Source organism: Hippoglossus hippoglossus, chromosome 16 (assembly GCF_009819705.1).
Source record: "Hippoglossus hippoglossus isolate fHipHip1 chromosome 16, fHipHip1.pri, whole genome shotgun sequence".
Taxonomy (NCBI): domain Eukaryota; kingdom Metazoa; phylum Chordata; class Actinopteri; order Pleuronectiformes; family Pleuronectidae; genus Hippoglossus; species Hippoglossus hippoglossus.
This window is the reverse complement of record NC_047166.1, coordinates 12,182,394-12,198,458: the sequence shown is the minus strand read 5'-3', so window position 1 is coordinate 12,198,458 and position 16,065 is coordinate 12,182,394. Positions and strand designations below refer to the sequence as shown.

Here is a 16,065-nt window from a genome sequence, read left to right as displayed (position 1 = left end):
TTCTGAAGTTAGTGTCAGTTCATAAAAATTGAATTACATCTTGTAATGTTGTAAAATCTACAGTGCAATCAAAGAGCTGGAAAAATAACACTGAACTGTCACATTACGATCTTTAAATTGACATGCTGTCTCATTTATTCACATGGACATATCAACACACAAACACACAGTTGTATCTCCTTGATTTCAGATGACATTACATTGACTTACATTGATTTTCTGAACTTACTTTAACCTTAACCCTAACCCCACTTGCTGAAGCCTAACCCTTACCCTAAGGACTTGCCTTCCGTTGAAAATTAAATGATTTGCCTTTTGGGGACTTGAATTCTAGTCCCCATAATGCAAACCTATTTAAGTCCCCACAACATGAATTAAACACACAATTTGCACATGAAAAACAACCTGAAACCAACTTTAGTTTTTAAAGTTATATTTTCAACCTGGTTTCTCACAAGTGCAGTGAATTTTTATGCTGCCATTCAAATTCTACAGTTGTAAATTCCCTGTGTTAGCTCATCAATTCTGTGAAGAATAACTCTTCACAGAGAGGAGCAGAAGTGTTGAACGATGGCTTTAGTTGGAAGCAACGGTCTGGTCGATCCAGCTGCGCAGGTAGGACACACGGGCGTACACGGCAGGCGTGCGCACGTTGCAGTTGGAGGTCCCCCAGGAGACGATACCCACAAGGGACCACGTGCCACTGTTCTGACAAACCAGGGGTCCACCAGAGTCGCCCTATAATGAGACAAATGTGTTTTTTAAATTTACTTTTGATAGCATACATGGGTGCAAAATATGAAAATATTTGTATGTATATTGTGAATACTGAAATATCCACTATCATGATCGATATTATGTGAGTGTTATTAAAATGTTCACATCTAACTATTTATTAATCATTTCTTTGTTAATCATGACTTACATTTGTTATCAAAAAATAATTTCTCAAATTTACAAAACTTAATTGTGAACATTTGGTTTGTAAATGAATTGCTTTTGAGGAATCACTTATTTCCACCTGAATGTGTGTTTGAAGGCTTTGAAGTGATTGTTACCTGACAGGACGACACTCCAGAAGCACCAGCACAGATCATGGCATCAGTGATTCTGTTATAACCCCAGTGCTGTTTGCACTGAGTGGGGCTGAGCAGGGGCAGGGAAGTCTGCTGGAGATAGCGGGGGCTTGCTGAGAACAGATAAGAAATGGACATGAGGCCGGCTGCACAAATTAATCTTTCTTAGAGAGGTTTAGTGAATGTTTGGCAGTGCCTTGATATTTTTTTCCATTGCAGAAACAGAGCTGTTCATACCTGCTTCATTTCATGTCTGTGTAAATGAACCCTCTATGTTTAAGACTTTATTCGCTGACTCACAGGTTTGACCAGTCTTGCCCCATCCTGTGGTGACACACTTGGTTCCAGAAGGGATGTTGGTGCTGGAGGAGGCCAGGCACACGGGGGCCACACGGGATGTCATCTGCACTGGGGAGGACAGCCTCAGAAGGGTGATGTCATTGTTGAAGTTCTGGGAGTTGTAGTAGGGGTGAGTGATGGCCTGGACGGAGAGATGAGTATAAATCATAAGCAAATACAATGTGATTTTAATTATTTGCAGTGTAATGACAAGTGTCATTACAATATATTTTTTAGAGAAGAAAAAGTTGCAGTGTTATTGTATATCTTACCCTGGCAATGGACTTGACCTGAATTTGCTCACTGTTGTATTGACGATCATGTTCTCCCAGGATAACGCGGTGGTTTCTAGGACTGTAGAGTGTGATAACAGACAGAGGAGTTACTGCAGAGGTGGCAGTGTTGAGACTTTTTCTCGTGAGGATGTGGAACACAAAGTTACTTACGACACAGTGCAGTGAGCAGCAGTGACGACCCAGTACGGGCTGATCAAGGATCCTCCACAGAAGTGGAATCCTCTGCCATCCTAAGAATCATATTTACAATATTTTTCCTGATCACTTTTCATCATTGAGCCAGTAGTGAGTGTGTAAGGTGCATTACTGAGGTTACCTGAAGTGAAACCTGCCAGGGCCAGGACCCGGACACAGCAGTCTCCCCATTTACAATCTTGTTGTATCCGCTCACCTGGGGTTTGATAGAGGGCGCTCCACACCCTGAGGCCCAGTCACACAGTTAAAAACATGATGAGCGTGTCCCAGAATATCGCATATACTATAAATACCAGCAAGTATCAGTCAGATTGATGTGCAAGCAGTCAGAGATCAAGAACACCTTCAGTTGCTGAAGCAGATTTCTGACAGAGAAATGCTTAACCAGCTCGTCACTCACCCAGAGCAGAAGCCACGAGGGCAAGACAACTGATGAACAAGAGCATGGCGGTCGCGGCTATGATTCACGTCCCTGTGTCTCAGCTGTGCGGGACACTGACTTTTATACCGAACCCTGACTTCCATGTGGGTATTCCTTACCTCAACCCCCCCCCAACAAGTGAGATAGGTCAGGGAAGAGAACATCTGGTGATAAGCACCTGAGATGATTTGACACCAAACATACATCTACTCATATGTCTTATATCTTATGCTCATGTTTGTCTTTTTCTTGTGAACTTTTGTGGCTTTTCGCAAACAAATAGTTGCGTAATTATTCCACTGGTAAGAGGCCACAACACCGCCCCTTGTTATTACTCTGAAAAGGTTTTTTTTTCTGTAATTGTAGAATCCACGTGTTCTTGAACCACGTTCAGTATATTGAGCCGTATATGCTCCATATTTCACAGGACGGGACTACCACAGATAAACTCTGCAGTTACATCATTATTTTATGATGTTTTTTAATTTTTTACAGTAGGAATATTTCTTGGTTGTATTAATGAATATACTGTATGAATTATCATGAGTGATTCAGAAATGTGATGATATATTTTCAAATTCAAAAGGACCACACAGCAGATCTTTTAAAATCAGAATCCCATTGATGATCTTTATTGGCTTAATGTTCAGAAATCACAGATATAGACTGGGAGCTATCATACAAATCCTCAGTGGAGAAATAGATGATGATGACAGCAAACAGACTTGCATTGTATCTTATGTGACTGAATATTGTAAATATGTGTAGGTGTCTGATTTAGTTGCTTAGATTTGTCAAATATCATTCCAAGAATTCAAAGTTCAGATAAGCATGAGATCTAGTGTTTATTGGTTGTGTACTCTGGCTGAGAAAATAGGTGTAAGACAGTAAGTGTGTGTTGGGATCTGAGGTGTTTAGTAGTGTGCAGTGTTTAGTCGACCTCCTCGATAGTTGGGCCAGAGGAGGAGCCACCCCCAGCTCCACCAGGGAAACCACCAGGCATCCCACCAGGCATCCCTCCTGGCATCCCGCCCGGCATCCCTCCTGGCATACCGCCCTGGTACAGCTTTGAGATGATAGGGTTGCAAACTTTCTCCAGTTCCTTCTGCTGGTGCTCATACTCCTCCTTCTCTGCCGTCTGGGTAACAGAAGGAACAAAGACTTGATTGTTACTAAAGACTTAGTATAAAAACAATACTAAAGGGAAGTGGCAAATTGTGTTTGATTTAGACATGATAAAAATCTGCTTTCACAATGTGAAGCAAAGAGGAAGCTCTGTCTGTTCTCTATCATAAATAATGGTTCACTCATTGGGTTTTTACCTGGTTCTTGTCCAGCCAGGCAATGATTTCGTTGCACTTGTCTACAATGGACTTTTTGTCCTCGGGACTGAGCTTGTCTTGCAGCTTCTCGTCCTCCACAGTGCTCTTCATGTTGAAAGCCAAAGACTCGAGGGAGTTCTTGGCTGTAACCTTGTCTTTCTGGACCTCGTCCTCAGCCTTGAAAAGCTCTGCCTCCTGCACCATGCGCTCAATGTCCTCCTTGCTCAGCCGTCCTGTGGGAGGATGAAATAAAAAGCTCTGTAATCGCTTTCAGTTTTGGTGCGAAGTTAGCTTTTTCTGTGCCTCAGATATATTATGTAATTTAATTTTGTGGTCAGCTACTGTACCTTTGTCATTGGTGATGGTGATCTTGTTTTCCTTTCCGGTGCTTTTGTCCACTGCAGACACATTGAGAATTCCATTGGCATCGATGTCAAAGGTCACCTCGATTTGAGGGACCCCTCGGGGGGAAGGTGGAATACCAGTGAGCTCAAACTTGCCAAGAATGTTATTGTCCTTGGTCATGGCTCTCTCACCTTCAAAAACCTGAAAAAATTACTCAAATCAAAATCTGATGCATTTACTTTACTTTAAACACTTTAATGGTCAATGGAGAGTAAACTGTTATTTCCACTTTTCTTCAAGGTGTCTGTACCTGAATGAGCACACCAGGCTGGTTGTCTGAATAGGTGGTGAAGGTCTGGGTTTGCTTGGTGGGGATGGTGGTGTTCCTCTTGATGAGGACAGTCATCACTCCTCCAGCGGTCTCAATTCCCAGGGACAGGGGCGTCACATCCAGCAGGAGAAGGTCCTGGATGTTCTCAGATTTATCACCAGCCAAGATGGCAGCCTGCACAGCTGTGAAACATTTTCAAATGGTGAAACTAATGCCACGATGACTGTGACATTTTTACCGGCTTTGTTACTAAAACAATTAAATGGCAGGAAATATACGTATAAAACTAAATGTGCTAGAGGTATCTACCTGCACCATAGGCCACAGCCTCATCAGGGTTGATGCTCTTATTGAGATCGCGGTCATTGAAGAAGTCCTGCAGTAGCTTTTGAATCTTGGGGATTCGTGTGGAGCCACCGACCAGGACAATGTCATGGATCTGGGCCTTGTCCATTTTGGCATCCCTCAGGGACTTCTCCACAGGCTCAAGGGTTCCACGGAACAGGTCTGCATTTAGCTCTTCAAAACGAGCCCTGGTGATTGAAGTGTAGAAATCCGTTCCTTCGTAGAGTGAATCAATCTCAATGCTGGCCTGGGTGCTGCTGGAGAGGGTGCGCTTGGCACGCTCACATGCGGTGCGCAGACGTCGCACAGCCCGCTTGTTGTTGTTGATCTCCTTTTTGAACTTGCGCTTGAACTCACCAATGAAGTGGTTGACCATGCGGTTGTCAAAGTCCTCACCGCCCAAGTGAGTGTCACCGGCTGTGGACTTGACCTCAAAGATGCCATCCTCAATAGTCAGGATTGACACATCAAAAGTACCACCCCCGAGGTCAAAGATGAGGACATTACGTTCACTGCCAACCTGAAAGCAAATGGTTGGAACTAGTTACTGGAACATAAGAACATGAGAATAATTTAAGGTTTGCATCTAATTTGTTAATTACCTTTTTGTCCAGGCCATAAGCAATGGCTGCAGCAGTTGGCTCGTTGATGATGCGCAGCACATTGAGCCCAGCAATGACTCCAGCATCTTTAGTGGCTTGACGCTGGGAGTCATTGAAATAAGCAGGAACCGTGATGACTGCATTGTTGACCGTCTGTACAGATAGAAAGACTTGGAGTCAACACGTAGCCTTTGTGTGCTTACTCTGTTGAATGTTTTAGCATCACTCAGCATGTTGCAAGCCTCAAACCCTGTAGTTAGAGGCCACAGAGAAGTTGAGCGTTTGCTATGATTTTGCTGTATCATATTTCAGATAAGGTTGACTGTTATAGCAACAAATATTAGGTAGTGACAGTGGTATCATACAATTGCCACCTAATATCTTCTCAAAACCAAATATTCATAGGTCAAACATAGTATTAGAGACTTTTGATTAACTACCTTCCCAAGATAGGCTTCGGAGATCTCCTTCATCTTGGTGAGGACCATCGAAGAAATCTCCTCAGGGTAGAAGGTCTTGATCTCACCTTTGTACTCAACCTCCACCTTGGGTTTGGTTGAGTCGTTCACAACCTTGAAGGGCCAGTACTTCATATCCGACTGCACCACAGGGTCGTCAAACTTACGACCAATCAGACGCTTAGCATCTGAAGTAGAAGAAACAAAACTTTGTAAGTCGCATGTTATGTTCAGAGTTTATACACAGTAAATAACAAGAGCTGCCTTTTCTTCTTCAGAGGGATTATTTATCAACACAGTGAGGAATATAAGAATACTTTGATCTGTGTTTGTGAGCTTGTTGCCTCGTTGGTGTAGCGGTTCTCACCGAATACAGTGTTGGTTGGGTTCATGGCCACCTGGTTCTTGGCGGCATCTCCGATCAGTCTCTCAGTGTCTGTGAAGGCCACATAGCTGGGCGTGGTCCTGTTTCCTTGGTCATTAGCTATGATCTCCACTTTTCCATGCTGGAAGATGCCCACACAGGAATATGTGGTGCCCAGGTCAATGCCTACTGCTGGTCCTTTAGACATCTTTGATAAATGAAAGATACCAGTCAATAATTGTATAGCCCTTTTAATTCTGTATGCATTCATGTTGTTATTGTTTTGTACTTGGAATAAAACAATGTATGAGCATTAATTAAAGCATGCATATGCACCTACATGTACACCAACATATAGGAAAAGTGTGCCTCTCCGTGTTAGTAACATAAATCCAGATGCACGGCTAAGTGAAGCTCAGCTATTGGTGGCGTGGCTCCCATGCCGTAGTGGATTAATATGCCTCCTGACATTATACACCAAATGACTATATCACACTGGCCTCTCATTCCTTCACTGCTTCTCTCCCTCAGCAACATAACACTACAGTGTCTCAGGCCGGCCGGTGAAATGTGATTTACTGAACCCGATATAGTAATCTGTGTGTCTATTTTCCGACAGCTGCTTCCAAATCACTTACAGTAACTATAAAAAGTATCAGCGTGTCTGCGTGGCAATGAATGGAAGGTGGCTGCAAATTCATAGATCATTTATTAGTGACTGGTGGGCAAAAGCGCACCTGGTTCCTTTTCAAGCAAAGGACCTTGTGACCAAAGATACCCACAGAAACCTGCAGCTTTGAGGTGCAACACTAAACCCATTTGATTTGTAAAGAACTCGACAAAAGCCTCCTGTTGCCGCCCTCCTTGGGACTTTACTTTGACAAATGCAGCAAATTGTGGCAGGAAAGAAACTTTTAGAAGCAGAAACAAACACAGAGTATATATATATCACAAAAACACAAATCACAAAACTGTCTTTAATTCAAGTTTAAATACGTTTGATGGTTTCTCTTTCTTATGTTTGTCAAATGACTGAAAGTAGAAATTCTAATGCCCCAGAACAGCTGCAACTAGAGAAGATTATTGAAATATCACTTGTTGTCCAGTTGTGTAACACAAGGCAGAAAATGCTGACACGGTTCCTTCACTGCCTGCCGACACCCACATCTGAAACTCTCCACGTGCAGTGCTAAAAAACAGCCATGCATGTAACAGCACTTAGGCCTGTGGCAACGTGATACATGGACGAGGTTTATATTAGATTCAGTCAAAGCCATACTGTATAGTTAATGCAATTCACTAATTTGTTCTAGTTGAGGCAATCCTGAAGAGGCGAGATCCCATTCGACTGTGTCTGAGCTGTGAAAGGAATCGTTAATACTGTCAAAGTGTACGTTTTTGAAGGGAGTCTGCTTCAGCTCGTCATGCCATTGTTTGACAGAAGCCATGCAAGCCTCTCTTCTGTGGGAAATCCTCTCACATGTGGCAGTTTAGCTTTTAAAGCAGAAAGCAAGACAGACGAGGAAGCCAGGCTCAATGCAATGCTTCTTACAGACAGTTTACCTTGCTCTTTCAGATGTTCACAACTTGGGAGTTTACTAAGTTAAAGTGGTGCTTTCTTTTTCGCCCAGCTCTCAACACCGTCGTCTGAGCTCCTCTCCAGCACTCCTTTCCTTCCCCTGGCAGGCGGACTAAGAGGGCGAGCGTCTCTGCTCCCGAGTGTTTATAGAGCACTGCGCGGGGACGGCTCATCAGGGTGTCAGGTGACTCCACCAAGGAAAGTTCTAGGCCCATGGTTCTCCTCATTGCCTGGATTTGTTTTACTGCTGTAGCTGTTATTCTGCTACAGGGGCTTTGATTTGACATCTCAGCTAAACGTGTCTGCATTGAAGCACTGAAAAAGTAGTTCCTGAACATGGATAATGTTGTTAACGGGCTGTTTTACCCACACTTTGGACAGAGCTGGGCAACCGATGACGTTTAGCTCACTTTAAAAGTACTGATGGTTTGTTAAGTATACCTACTGTAAGTATGACTTTAGTACATATATAGCACATCAGTGGCATGCGGTGGTAAGAGAAGATCAGACCATCTGTGAGCAGTGTTACAGAATCAGAATTATTTTAGAATCAGAATCAGAATCAGAATTCTTTTAATTGCCAAGTATATTTACACATACAGGAAATTGCCTTGGTGTGGTTGGTGCATTTGGACATAAAAACAACAATTGGACATAAAACAACAATATATACAGTAAGAACAATAAGTTATGGGCACGTGCGGTGCTAAGGTGCAGTGATTGGTTTCAGAGACACGTGTATCTCACGCAATCTCATGTCATGGTTAGTGGTGCAAGATTCTTCCATGGATTGGGTGAACAGGAAGCAGAATTGAGTAATTTACTGAATTAAATTGTAACATTTTAACTGTTGACTTTAAAAGTTTCATATGGTCGATCATACAGGAGTATAATAACCTGCACAGGATACCTGATGTCACTTGTCTGTTTCATGCTAAATAGGACACAGTCACTCCTGCCTACTATTAGTGCAGCTTCTATACAGACACAGGTCTACTGCTGACACAAGTGGGCAATAAATGGCTAAATGAATGCAAAAGTTAACATCACTTTTATGGGACGGATCAGAGATAAGGAAAAATACCACTTCTGCTTTGGTATTGTCCTATTCACGTCTGCTCTTTAGCTATCAGGTCAAGCACTGCCTACGGGGTTCCAAGGGGGAAGAATCCATATAGTGTCTGCTTCTAGTAATTATACATTTTTGGGAAGTGGATAATAACTGTAGTTGTCATGTGTTGTTGTATGTTTTTTCTTCATTCATATGCAGAAAGTGTTACACATGAGGCATTTGTCAGTTTTGAATGAATACAGTAGAAACTGATGATAGTGAGGTCACAACCGGCCAAGAAGAATGATGCCATTATGCCCATTTAGAAATAAAAGTCTACTTGTGTCTGATCATCTCTGATCTAATATTGTGTACAAATTGAATTCATTTAAAAATACATTCTTTTTATATTCCCACCTGCCGTACAAATTTGTGGTCTTGCTTTTTCCTGTTTGTCTATTGCCTGCAGTTAGTAGTGAGCACCAACATCACTTGATAAAGAATATCCAGCAGTTTTATTGAGGTATCAGATAATCAGTGAAAGTGTTTCATTCTCTGTGTGAGACGCAGTCGTGCAGTAAGCTGTCCGCCATTTTCTGCACGATTCCTCCACAGCTTACAAACTGGATGTCTATTCTTGTTACTCTCTTACACATGTGCCATTTGGCATTAGATTCACTGTAAGTAACTGCCGTCCGTTACAGACACCACCTGTTGTGACACGCCACATATCAGAATACACACTTGTCTGTCAAGTAGTGGTTTCCTTCTGGCAGTTGATTGTTGCGTAACCCAGATAACGAATCTTTTAAAGGCCCAGTGTGTAAGATTTAGTTGAAAGGGATCTATTGGCCGAAATTAAATATAAAATAATCCTAGTGATGTTTTCACTGGTGTGTTTCATCTAAATTGTATTAATTGTTGTTTTCTTTACCCTAGAATGGACCCTTTATATTTAATATCAGGAGAGGGTCCTTTGTACGGAGGCCGCCATGTTTTTTACAGTAGCCCAAACTGGACACACTAAACACCTTTTTAAACTAAATGTAATTTCACCACTAGATGTCACTAGATTCTACACACTGAACCTTTAAAGCTTCGATTCTGAGGTAATAACACACAAAGCCTTTCATATTCATGATATAGGAGAACAACCAGAGTGACTCAAAATTGGTGCTGATTAACCTCAATACAATAAATACTGTACATTGATATAATACACAGAAAAACACATTTAAGTTCAGCAGCCATCAGAACATCAGTGCATTTCCCTCAGAAATAAAACCTTTGTGTTTACGTGCCATCAAAACTCCAAATAGGGATTAAATAGTGTGTCCCATGCTTTCCATGTTTCATAAGAGTTCTTAAGATCAAGTGTTAAAATAGCAGCTATCACCTCAACACAAATAAACTGCGGATTTGATAAAGAAAGTCCTCTTCTTTGCTTTTGTGTTCCCTGCAGTGTCCATTCATGTAATCCCAAGCACAGCGTTTGCAGTAGTTGAAGAAATGCTGCTCGGCTTTCTTCAGCGTGCTATTCAGGTCCAGTGTTCCCTGAAGACTGCACAGGAAAAAAATCAAAACACATGGAAACCGATTCACAAATGCATAAAATCCTGTGATATTGCTGTTGCGTCTTAGCGTACAGACGAACCTGGTAGTGAACTGGATGAGCTGCACTTCGTCTCGACACTGCAGCAGAGACTCCCGGTTCTCTAGCAGGATGGCTGCACAGATGAAGAGCTCAAAGGTGAAGTCAGTATTGACGGCCTGCAGCTCTGACTCTGGACTCTCCTCTGCAAATATTAAACAGCAAAGAGATTTCACTACATTAATGTCTGACGTTTAAGAGGCAACTTTCCTGTGCTTTGACGGTTTTGACTTCTGGGTTTCACCTGTGCTGTGTTTCTGTGCCAGCCGCTCCTGATACCTGGCTCGGTCTACTTGCTGGGAGATGAGCTCCAGGTGGTCACAGCTCAGGATCTCGAACAAGCGCAGCGCGTCGCTGTGTTCAAACTCCCTCTGGAAACCCAGCAGCAGCCACCTTGAAGAAGGGGCAACAAATGCACAAATATATATGTGCACCTGGGATAAACACTAACAGCCTTACATAGAAAATGAGTAGAGAAAGGTGCCAAAGATCTACCTGTGGCAGAAGGTGAAGCTCTCCATGCTGTCTGTGACTAAGTGAGTGTAAAGCTGTGGGTCCAGTTCCTTCAGGAGGGCTGCCTCCAACTCTAAAACGACATTAAACAAAACTCTTTAAAATATAGATAATACATTAAGTATAATTAACAAATCTTTAAATTGAATACATATATGACATTTTGTTGTAATTGTCTGCACTACAACCAACTTCTTATCAATGCACAATTAATCCATTGATAAATGCTGTAAATATCTGATCTCAAGTGAATTGGAAATATAATAAGTTTTCAATATCCTTCTTTTACCACTAGAGGTCATGAATTATATTACATATACATATATCTTGGAAACAACAGTTATGATATGCATGAAGATGAATTTCTTTGTGGTATAACCTCACCTATTTTTCGGTGCAGACCATCGGCTCTGAAGTCCTTCGAGAATTTCTCCATGTAGCATGAGAAACTCCAGAACGTGTCAACCTCCGAGTCAAGAACCTCCAGGAACCGGCTGCACAGGTCATTCATTCCCTGGGCATAACTGACCTCTGGATCGTCGGTCAAGACAAGAGGTGCACAAACAAACAGTCCATGTGTTTATCAGCACAACAAACAGCCTTTAATGCAGTCTGATGTAGTCAGTGTCAATAACCATTAGATTGGGGTTGTTTCTGTTGTTTACCTGGATGAAACGCAGCGTAAGTGATGAGGATATCTCTCAACACCAACAGATTACCTGAACCTTCACCCCTGCACACAGAGAAGTGAGCAGAAGGAGTTAAAACACTGGACAAATGTGTTTGAAGAGCACTGTATAGAAATATATGACTTAATTGTTGACAATCAACTCCTTTAATTATGGAACTCATCTGCAGAGGATAGATGATATTATGTTAGTTGCTGCCTTTTATTTACAGGTTAAAAAACAATGAAACTTAAATTAGTTTGAATAGTTAATAGTTAACCCATTTTATTCTTTAAAAACATAAACTGTATTTAGTTTGTTTTTTACAGTTTTCCTCTTTCCTATAGTGTGTTATAGTTTTTTTTGTGTATGTAAAATAGTAAATAATAGTCTGTATTTATATAGCACTTTTCTAGTCTTGATGAACAATCAAAGCGCTTAAAATTGTTGCTATTCACACAAATACACACACACACACATTCATACAGTGCATCTATGTGCAGCACTTTCTCCATCATAAACCACTCATAGACTGCTGGCACATCCGTCAGGGCAAATTTGGCGGAATGGATTAGATGATCTTTTGACAGAGTAAAAAATAATAAATCAAAATGGCTGACAGTCACTCACTGGTAATAGCTCAGGTCTCTGTTAGTTCTCGGTGCGTCCTTGTCAATGATTCGTGTGGCTTCCCTGAGCTCCACTTGGTCAAACGTGACCCGCTCGAATAATATCTGTTCACAGGAGGGAAATGTAGACACAAATATATTTTCACCATAACTGATCTTTATCATAGTGTTAACAGCTTTAAAAAAAAAAACAACATTTTATATTAATTCGTTTCTCCTTTCTTTCCATCAGAACTAGGGATATGTGTGAACTGTAATCTGGTGGTTAGCAAACACTTTGAAAGTGTAGTTCTGTTAAAGTTCCATGTGAAGTATCACATTCTGAGATCAGCTGCACAGAAAACGTCAGCTGATACAAAGAGGTCTACTGATACCATATGTAAATACATAACAAGCAGTCAAATAAGATCCTGTTGTGTAATTTACCTAAACATACACTCCTCCCTTCATCAACAACTAAGCTTTTCTCTCCCAACAAACAGCCAATGGGAACTTATTTGAAGGAACTACGGAAACTAAATAACAGAACCGAAGCAGGAATGTAACTGAGTAGAATAGCAAATGTTATAGAAAAGATCCAATTCAAACTTAATAATTATACTAACCTGTGCCTGAAGCTCCAGGAAAGCCAGTCTGTCCCTGATCTCCTCTGTCTGGTCCTGGGTCTGTTGCTGGGCCTCCAACTGCCTCTGGTCAAAGTACCCGACAGCTGCGACCAGCTCAGCTACAATGGAGACAGGTTCATATGGTCATCAACATTAAAAAAAAAGAGAGAGAGAAGGGCAGAAACTCAAGTAGAATAATAAAAATGAAAGGGAGACGCACAGAGGATGGCAGAGTTAATATGTGTTCGGGTCTTTACCGTCGGTGCCGTTGAGATGCATCCGCACAGACGAAGGGAGGAACTGCTGCCATTTTCTTTTCATGACCCGGTATCGAACGACCAACTGCTCCTGCAGCAGAGAGCGCTCTAAAGCCGTGGAGCTGCACGGGTACATCCCGAACAGGAAACGCCACACAAGGCCCCGCTCGGAGGGGGACACACCACCTAGACAGGGATTAAAAAAATACTTTATAGTTTTCAATATATAGTGAGCAATTAAGCAGAGCTTTCCAACAAAGACTTAACAATGATCATTCAGTCAAACCAATCACGACCAGATCAAAACAAATCCTGAATGGATCACATGGCAAGACTTAACTTTAACATCACTGATCCAAAATTTAGTCAACTTTGCCCTGCTTCGTCTTATGTAATGTTTTCTTCTGCAGGTTCTTTAATCTTTGGTTTCCACGTTTGTGGTTGGAATGTGCATAAAAGGTCAGAGGGCCACGGAGAAGGAGAGAGTTGTTTCCACATTCCTGCTCATAGATGAGAGATCCAGTGTGATGTTTAACCACAGTAAGATCACCCCAGTACAGATACTTACTGCCTTGTGTCTGAGAGACAGGGCCAGTTGAATGAGCACTGTGTATGTATCAGTTTTAACACTGGAGTCACTAATCCAGAGTTATCCTTGTTTCTTAGTTTCACACACTGACTGTTGAATCTCATGTGATCGTAATGTGCTTCTCTGAAATGTTCTATAATCGCCCGTTGTTCTATCTCAGGAGTCATGCTGGGGTTCTTTGCTGGAGGGGCTCTGATGCACAAAAGAGTGTTAGATTTTAGAGAAGGGTTTAGTCTGTGGCTCAGCCAGTTTCCCGAAGCAAAGCATCACTTGACTCCCTCTCGGGCCGCAGGAATGGTCACAGCCCATTGATGCATCCTGACACGTGATCATAGAAATCCAAGTTGAATAATCTGCTGCATAACAAAATAATGCTAAAATGGGCACTGTTGTATTTTTTAGGGGAATAAAACTATATATTTTAATATGTAACAAAAAGGTCATAAATGCAGAGACAAATGCAAAAGAAGTTTACTATCAGGCCTCATGCAAAACAATATTCAATATGAAAAAAGACCTAAAGATCCTATAAGTTAAATGTGCTCCATACTGTATTAATACACAAAAGTCCAAATAATATTTAAAACAAGACTTTCACTGGGTTAGAAATTTTTTATTTATTAAAAGGCATTATGGGATTATCTAAGGTTACTTCTTGGCCTGTTGTGACCTCGGAGTCATTAGTTTCTACTGTAATAAGTCAAAAATTGAACAGTTTTGCATATGAATGAAAATAAAGTTTTTCTAATAAAGTCAAGTTATACAGGAAGGATATAAAGTTTATTTAGGAGATTGCTAGCAATAATTCTGGGTGCAAGAACGTGATTGGTCAAGGTGCATTTCCACATGTGAGTTAGTTAGTTAGTTAGTTGGTTGGTTAGTTAATTGGTTAGTTAGTTGGATGGAATAGAAAGATTGATTACTATTGCTGTTAGAGTAGCAATACCATTTATCATAGATAGATAGATAGATAGATAGATAGATAGATAGATAGATAGATAGATAGATAGATAGATAGATAGATAGATAGATAGATCTACCGTTTTTGAATATATGCATCCTCAGTCTGGACTCGTCCACCCTGCCCTCGGCGTCCATGATCCCCGGCAAGGTGAGTCGTGCGGCGGACAGAGCAGGAGAGCTCACCGCCGCTACCCTCCTGCGGGAGCGGACATCTGGCTGGCGACTGTCCGATGATGGGCTCCTCTCCTGCTCCACCGCTTCCTGCCGCGGACTCCCGTCGCTCAGGCTGTCCATGTCTGGCAGAGTTCACACAGGTAGAGACGAGCAGCTGCAACCACGGAGCTGAGACATGGAGACAGACCGGTCATCGTCCTGTGGCACCCTGCGCCCTCCCCAAGCACATCTCCCCCTGCGCGCACCTGAGCGCTGTCACCAGGGGCGACTTCCTCCAACAGGTGAGGGTCAAGATCCAGATCTCCAGCGCTTGTGGAAATGGTTTCCAGGAGAAGACTTGCAGCCCGTTGTTGAGTCTCATTCAGCTGGGAGTCACATGACCGCACCCGGAGAGCAGAGTTTGGCCCACATTCCAGGTGGAGACTTCAGTGCCAAAGTTCAGTCTGGGTCTGTGAGAGCAGATCTCACTCCACCCAGTGGTTTGACCACGCAAAGCACAATTGGCACAGCAGCGTGTGGTACAACACAAAACCAAATCCACATGACAGCTGTTTTCAACACATGTTTTTAATATCACACCCAAGGCCGTCCACAGACATTTTGGGGTCACAGGTGCTCAAGGGGAAAAAAATGCCACCCCTCTCAAAATTGTTTAGAAAAACTCTCTCCTCTCTCAACAATAATCTGTCACTTTTTAATTGTTTGTGTGCTGCAGAGCTTTTTATAAACAGTCCATGGTGCAGAGTTAAGCTTGTGTTCGTCCTACCTGGTTTATCTGCAATCTGCAGTGTCACACAGTACATGTCATTTCAAATGTCTGTTCAGCAATCTTTTAGAAATAAATTAAAAGATGTTCAACTTAGAAATAAAGTTTATCAAGACCTTTGTGATTTTTTTGTGAGAGATTTGTAAAATTGACATAACTCGACTGAGATCTTTGTCTGATCTGCTGCTGAAAACAAAATGCAAAACCACGAGGAAAACAAGACCCTGTTGCTTGTACCTTAAACAGTAAACTGTTGGACTGTTGCGTTGTGCTTTAATTATACTCTTGCAGGATATAATTGTGTCATTCAGTGTCATTTCATCTGTGCTGTTCAGGTGACGTCCCTGTCTGCGGGAAATGTCGGACGTGGTATCGGCTTTATGTATTTCACATGTGCATTGCGGCTGGCTGTGGTTTAGCAGGTGGAGCTGTGTGGAGGAGGTGTGATAGAAAACCGCTGCAGTGTATGTGTGAATGTTATTTGTAAAGTGTCAAAAAAGTGTGAAGCACTTTGAGTGGATGTTAA

The 16,065-nt window shown here is 42.0% G+C and overlaps 3 protein-coding genes across 3 annotated transcripts; all 3 read right to left on the bottom strand.

The window, feature by feature from the left end:
• Nucleotides 1–108: 108 nt before the first annotated feature.
• LOC117776564 (chymotrypsin-like protease CTRL-1) lies at nt 109–2,421 on the bottom strand. The gene is made up of 7 exons (XM_034610603.1): nt 2,307–2,421; nt 2,028–2,131; nt 1,862–1,941; nt 1,688–1,769; nt 1,377–1,557; nt 1,059–1,189; nt 109–738 (listed from the first exon to the last, which is right to left on the bottom strand). Exons 1-7 carry the CDS (start codon nt 2,350–2,352, stop codon nt 577–579), a joined length of 786 nt encoding a protein of 261 aa, XP_034466494.1. The 5' UTR covers nt 2,353–2,421; the 3' UTR covers nt 109–576.
• A 512-nt stretch (nt 2,422–2,933) lies between these two features.
• hsc70 (heat shock cognate 70) lies at nt 2,934–7,828 on the bottom strand. The gene is made up of 9 exons (XM_034610594.1): nt 7,658–7,828; nt 6,098–6,302; nt 5,713–5,918; nt 5,273–5,425; nt 4,635–5,190; nt 4,305–4,507; nt 3,997–4,195; nt 3,650–3,882; nt 2,934–3,465 (listed from the first exon to the last, which is right to left on the bottom strand). Exons 2-9 carry the CDS (start codon nt 6,300–6,302, stop codon nt 3,259–3,261), a joined length of 1,962 nt encoding a protein of 653 aa, XP_034466485.1. The 5' UTR covers nt 7,658–7,828; the 3' UTR covers nt 2,934–3,258.
• Nucleotides 7,829–9,269: 1,441 nt separating this feature from the next.
• si:dkey-238d18.4 (TBC1 domain family member 15) lies at nt 9,270–15,279 on the bottom strand. The gene is made up of 10 exons (XM_034610595.1): nt 14,677–15,279; nt 13,048–13,233; nt 12,791–12,909; nt 12,187–12,290; nt 11,554–11,621; nt 11,273–11,419; nt 10,871–10,961; nt 10,620–10,768; nt 10,379–10,520; nt 9,270–10,285 (listed from the first exon to the last, which is right to left on the bottom strand). Exons 1-10 carry the CDS (start codon nt 14,891–14,893, stop codon nt 10,117–10,119), a joined length of 1,392 nt encoding a protein of 463 aa, XP_034466486.1. The 5' UTR covers nt 14,894–15,279; the 3' UTR covers nt 9,270–10,116.
• Between the last annotated feature and the right edge of the window lie 786 nt (nt 15,280–16,065).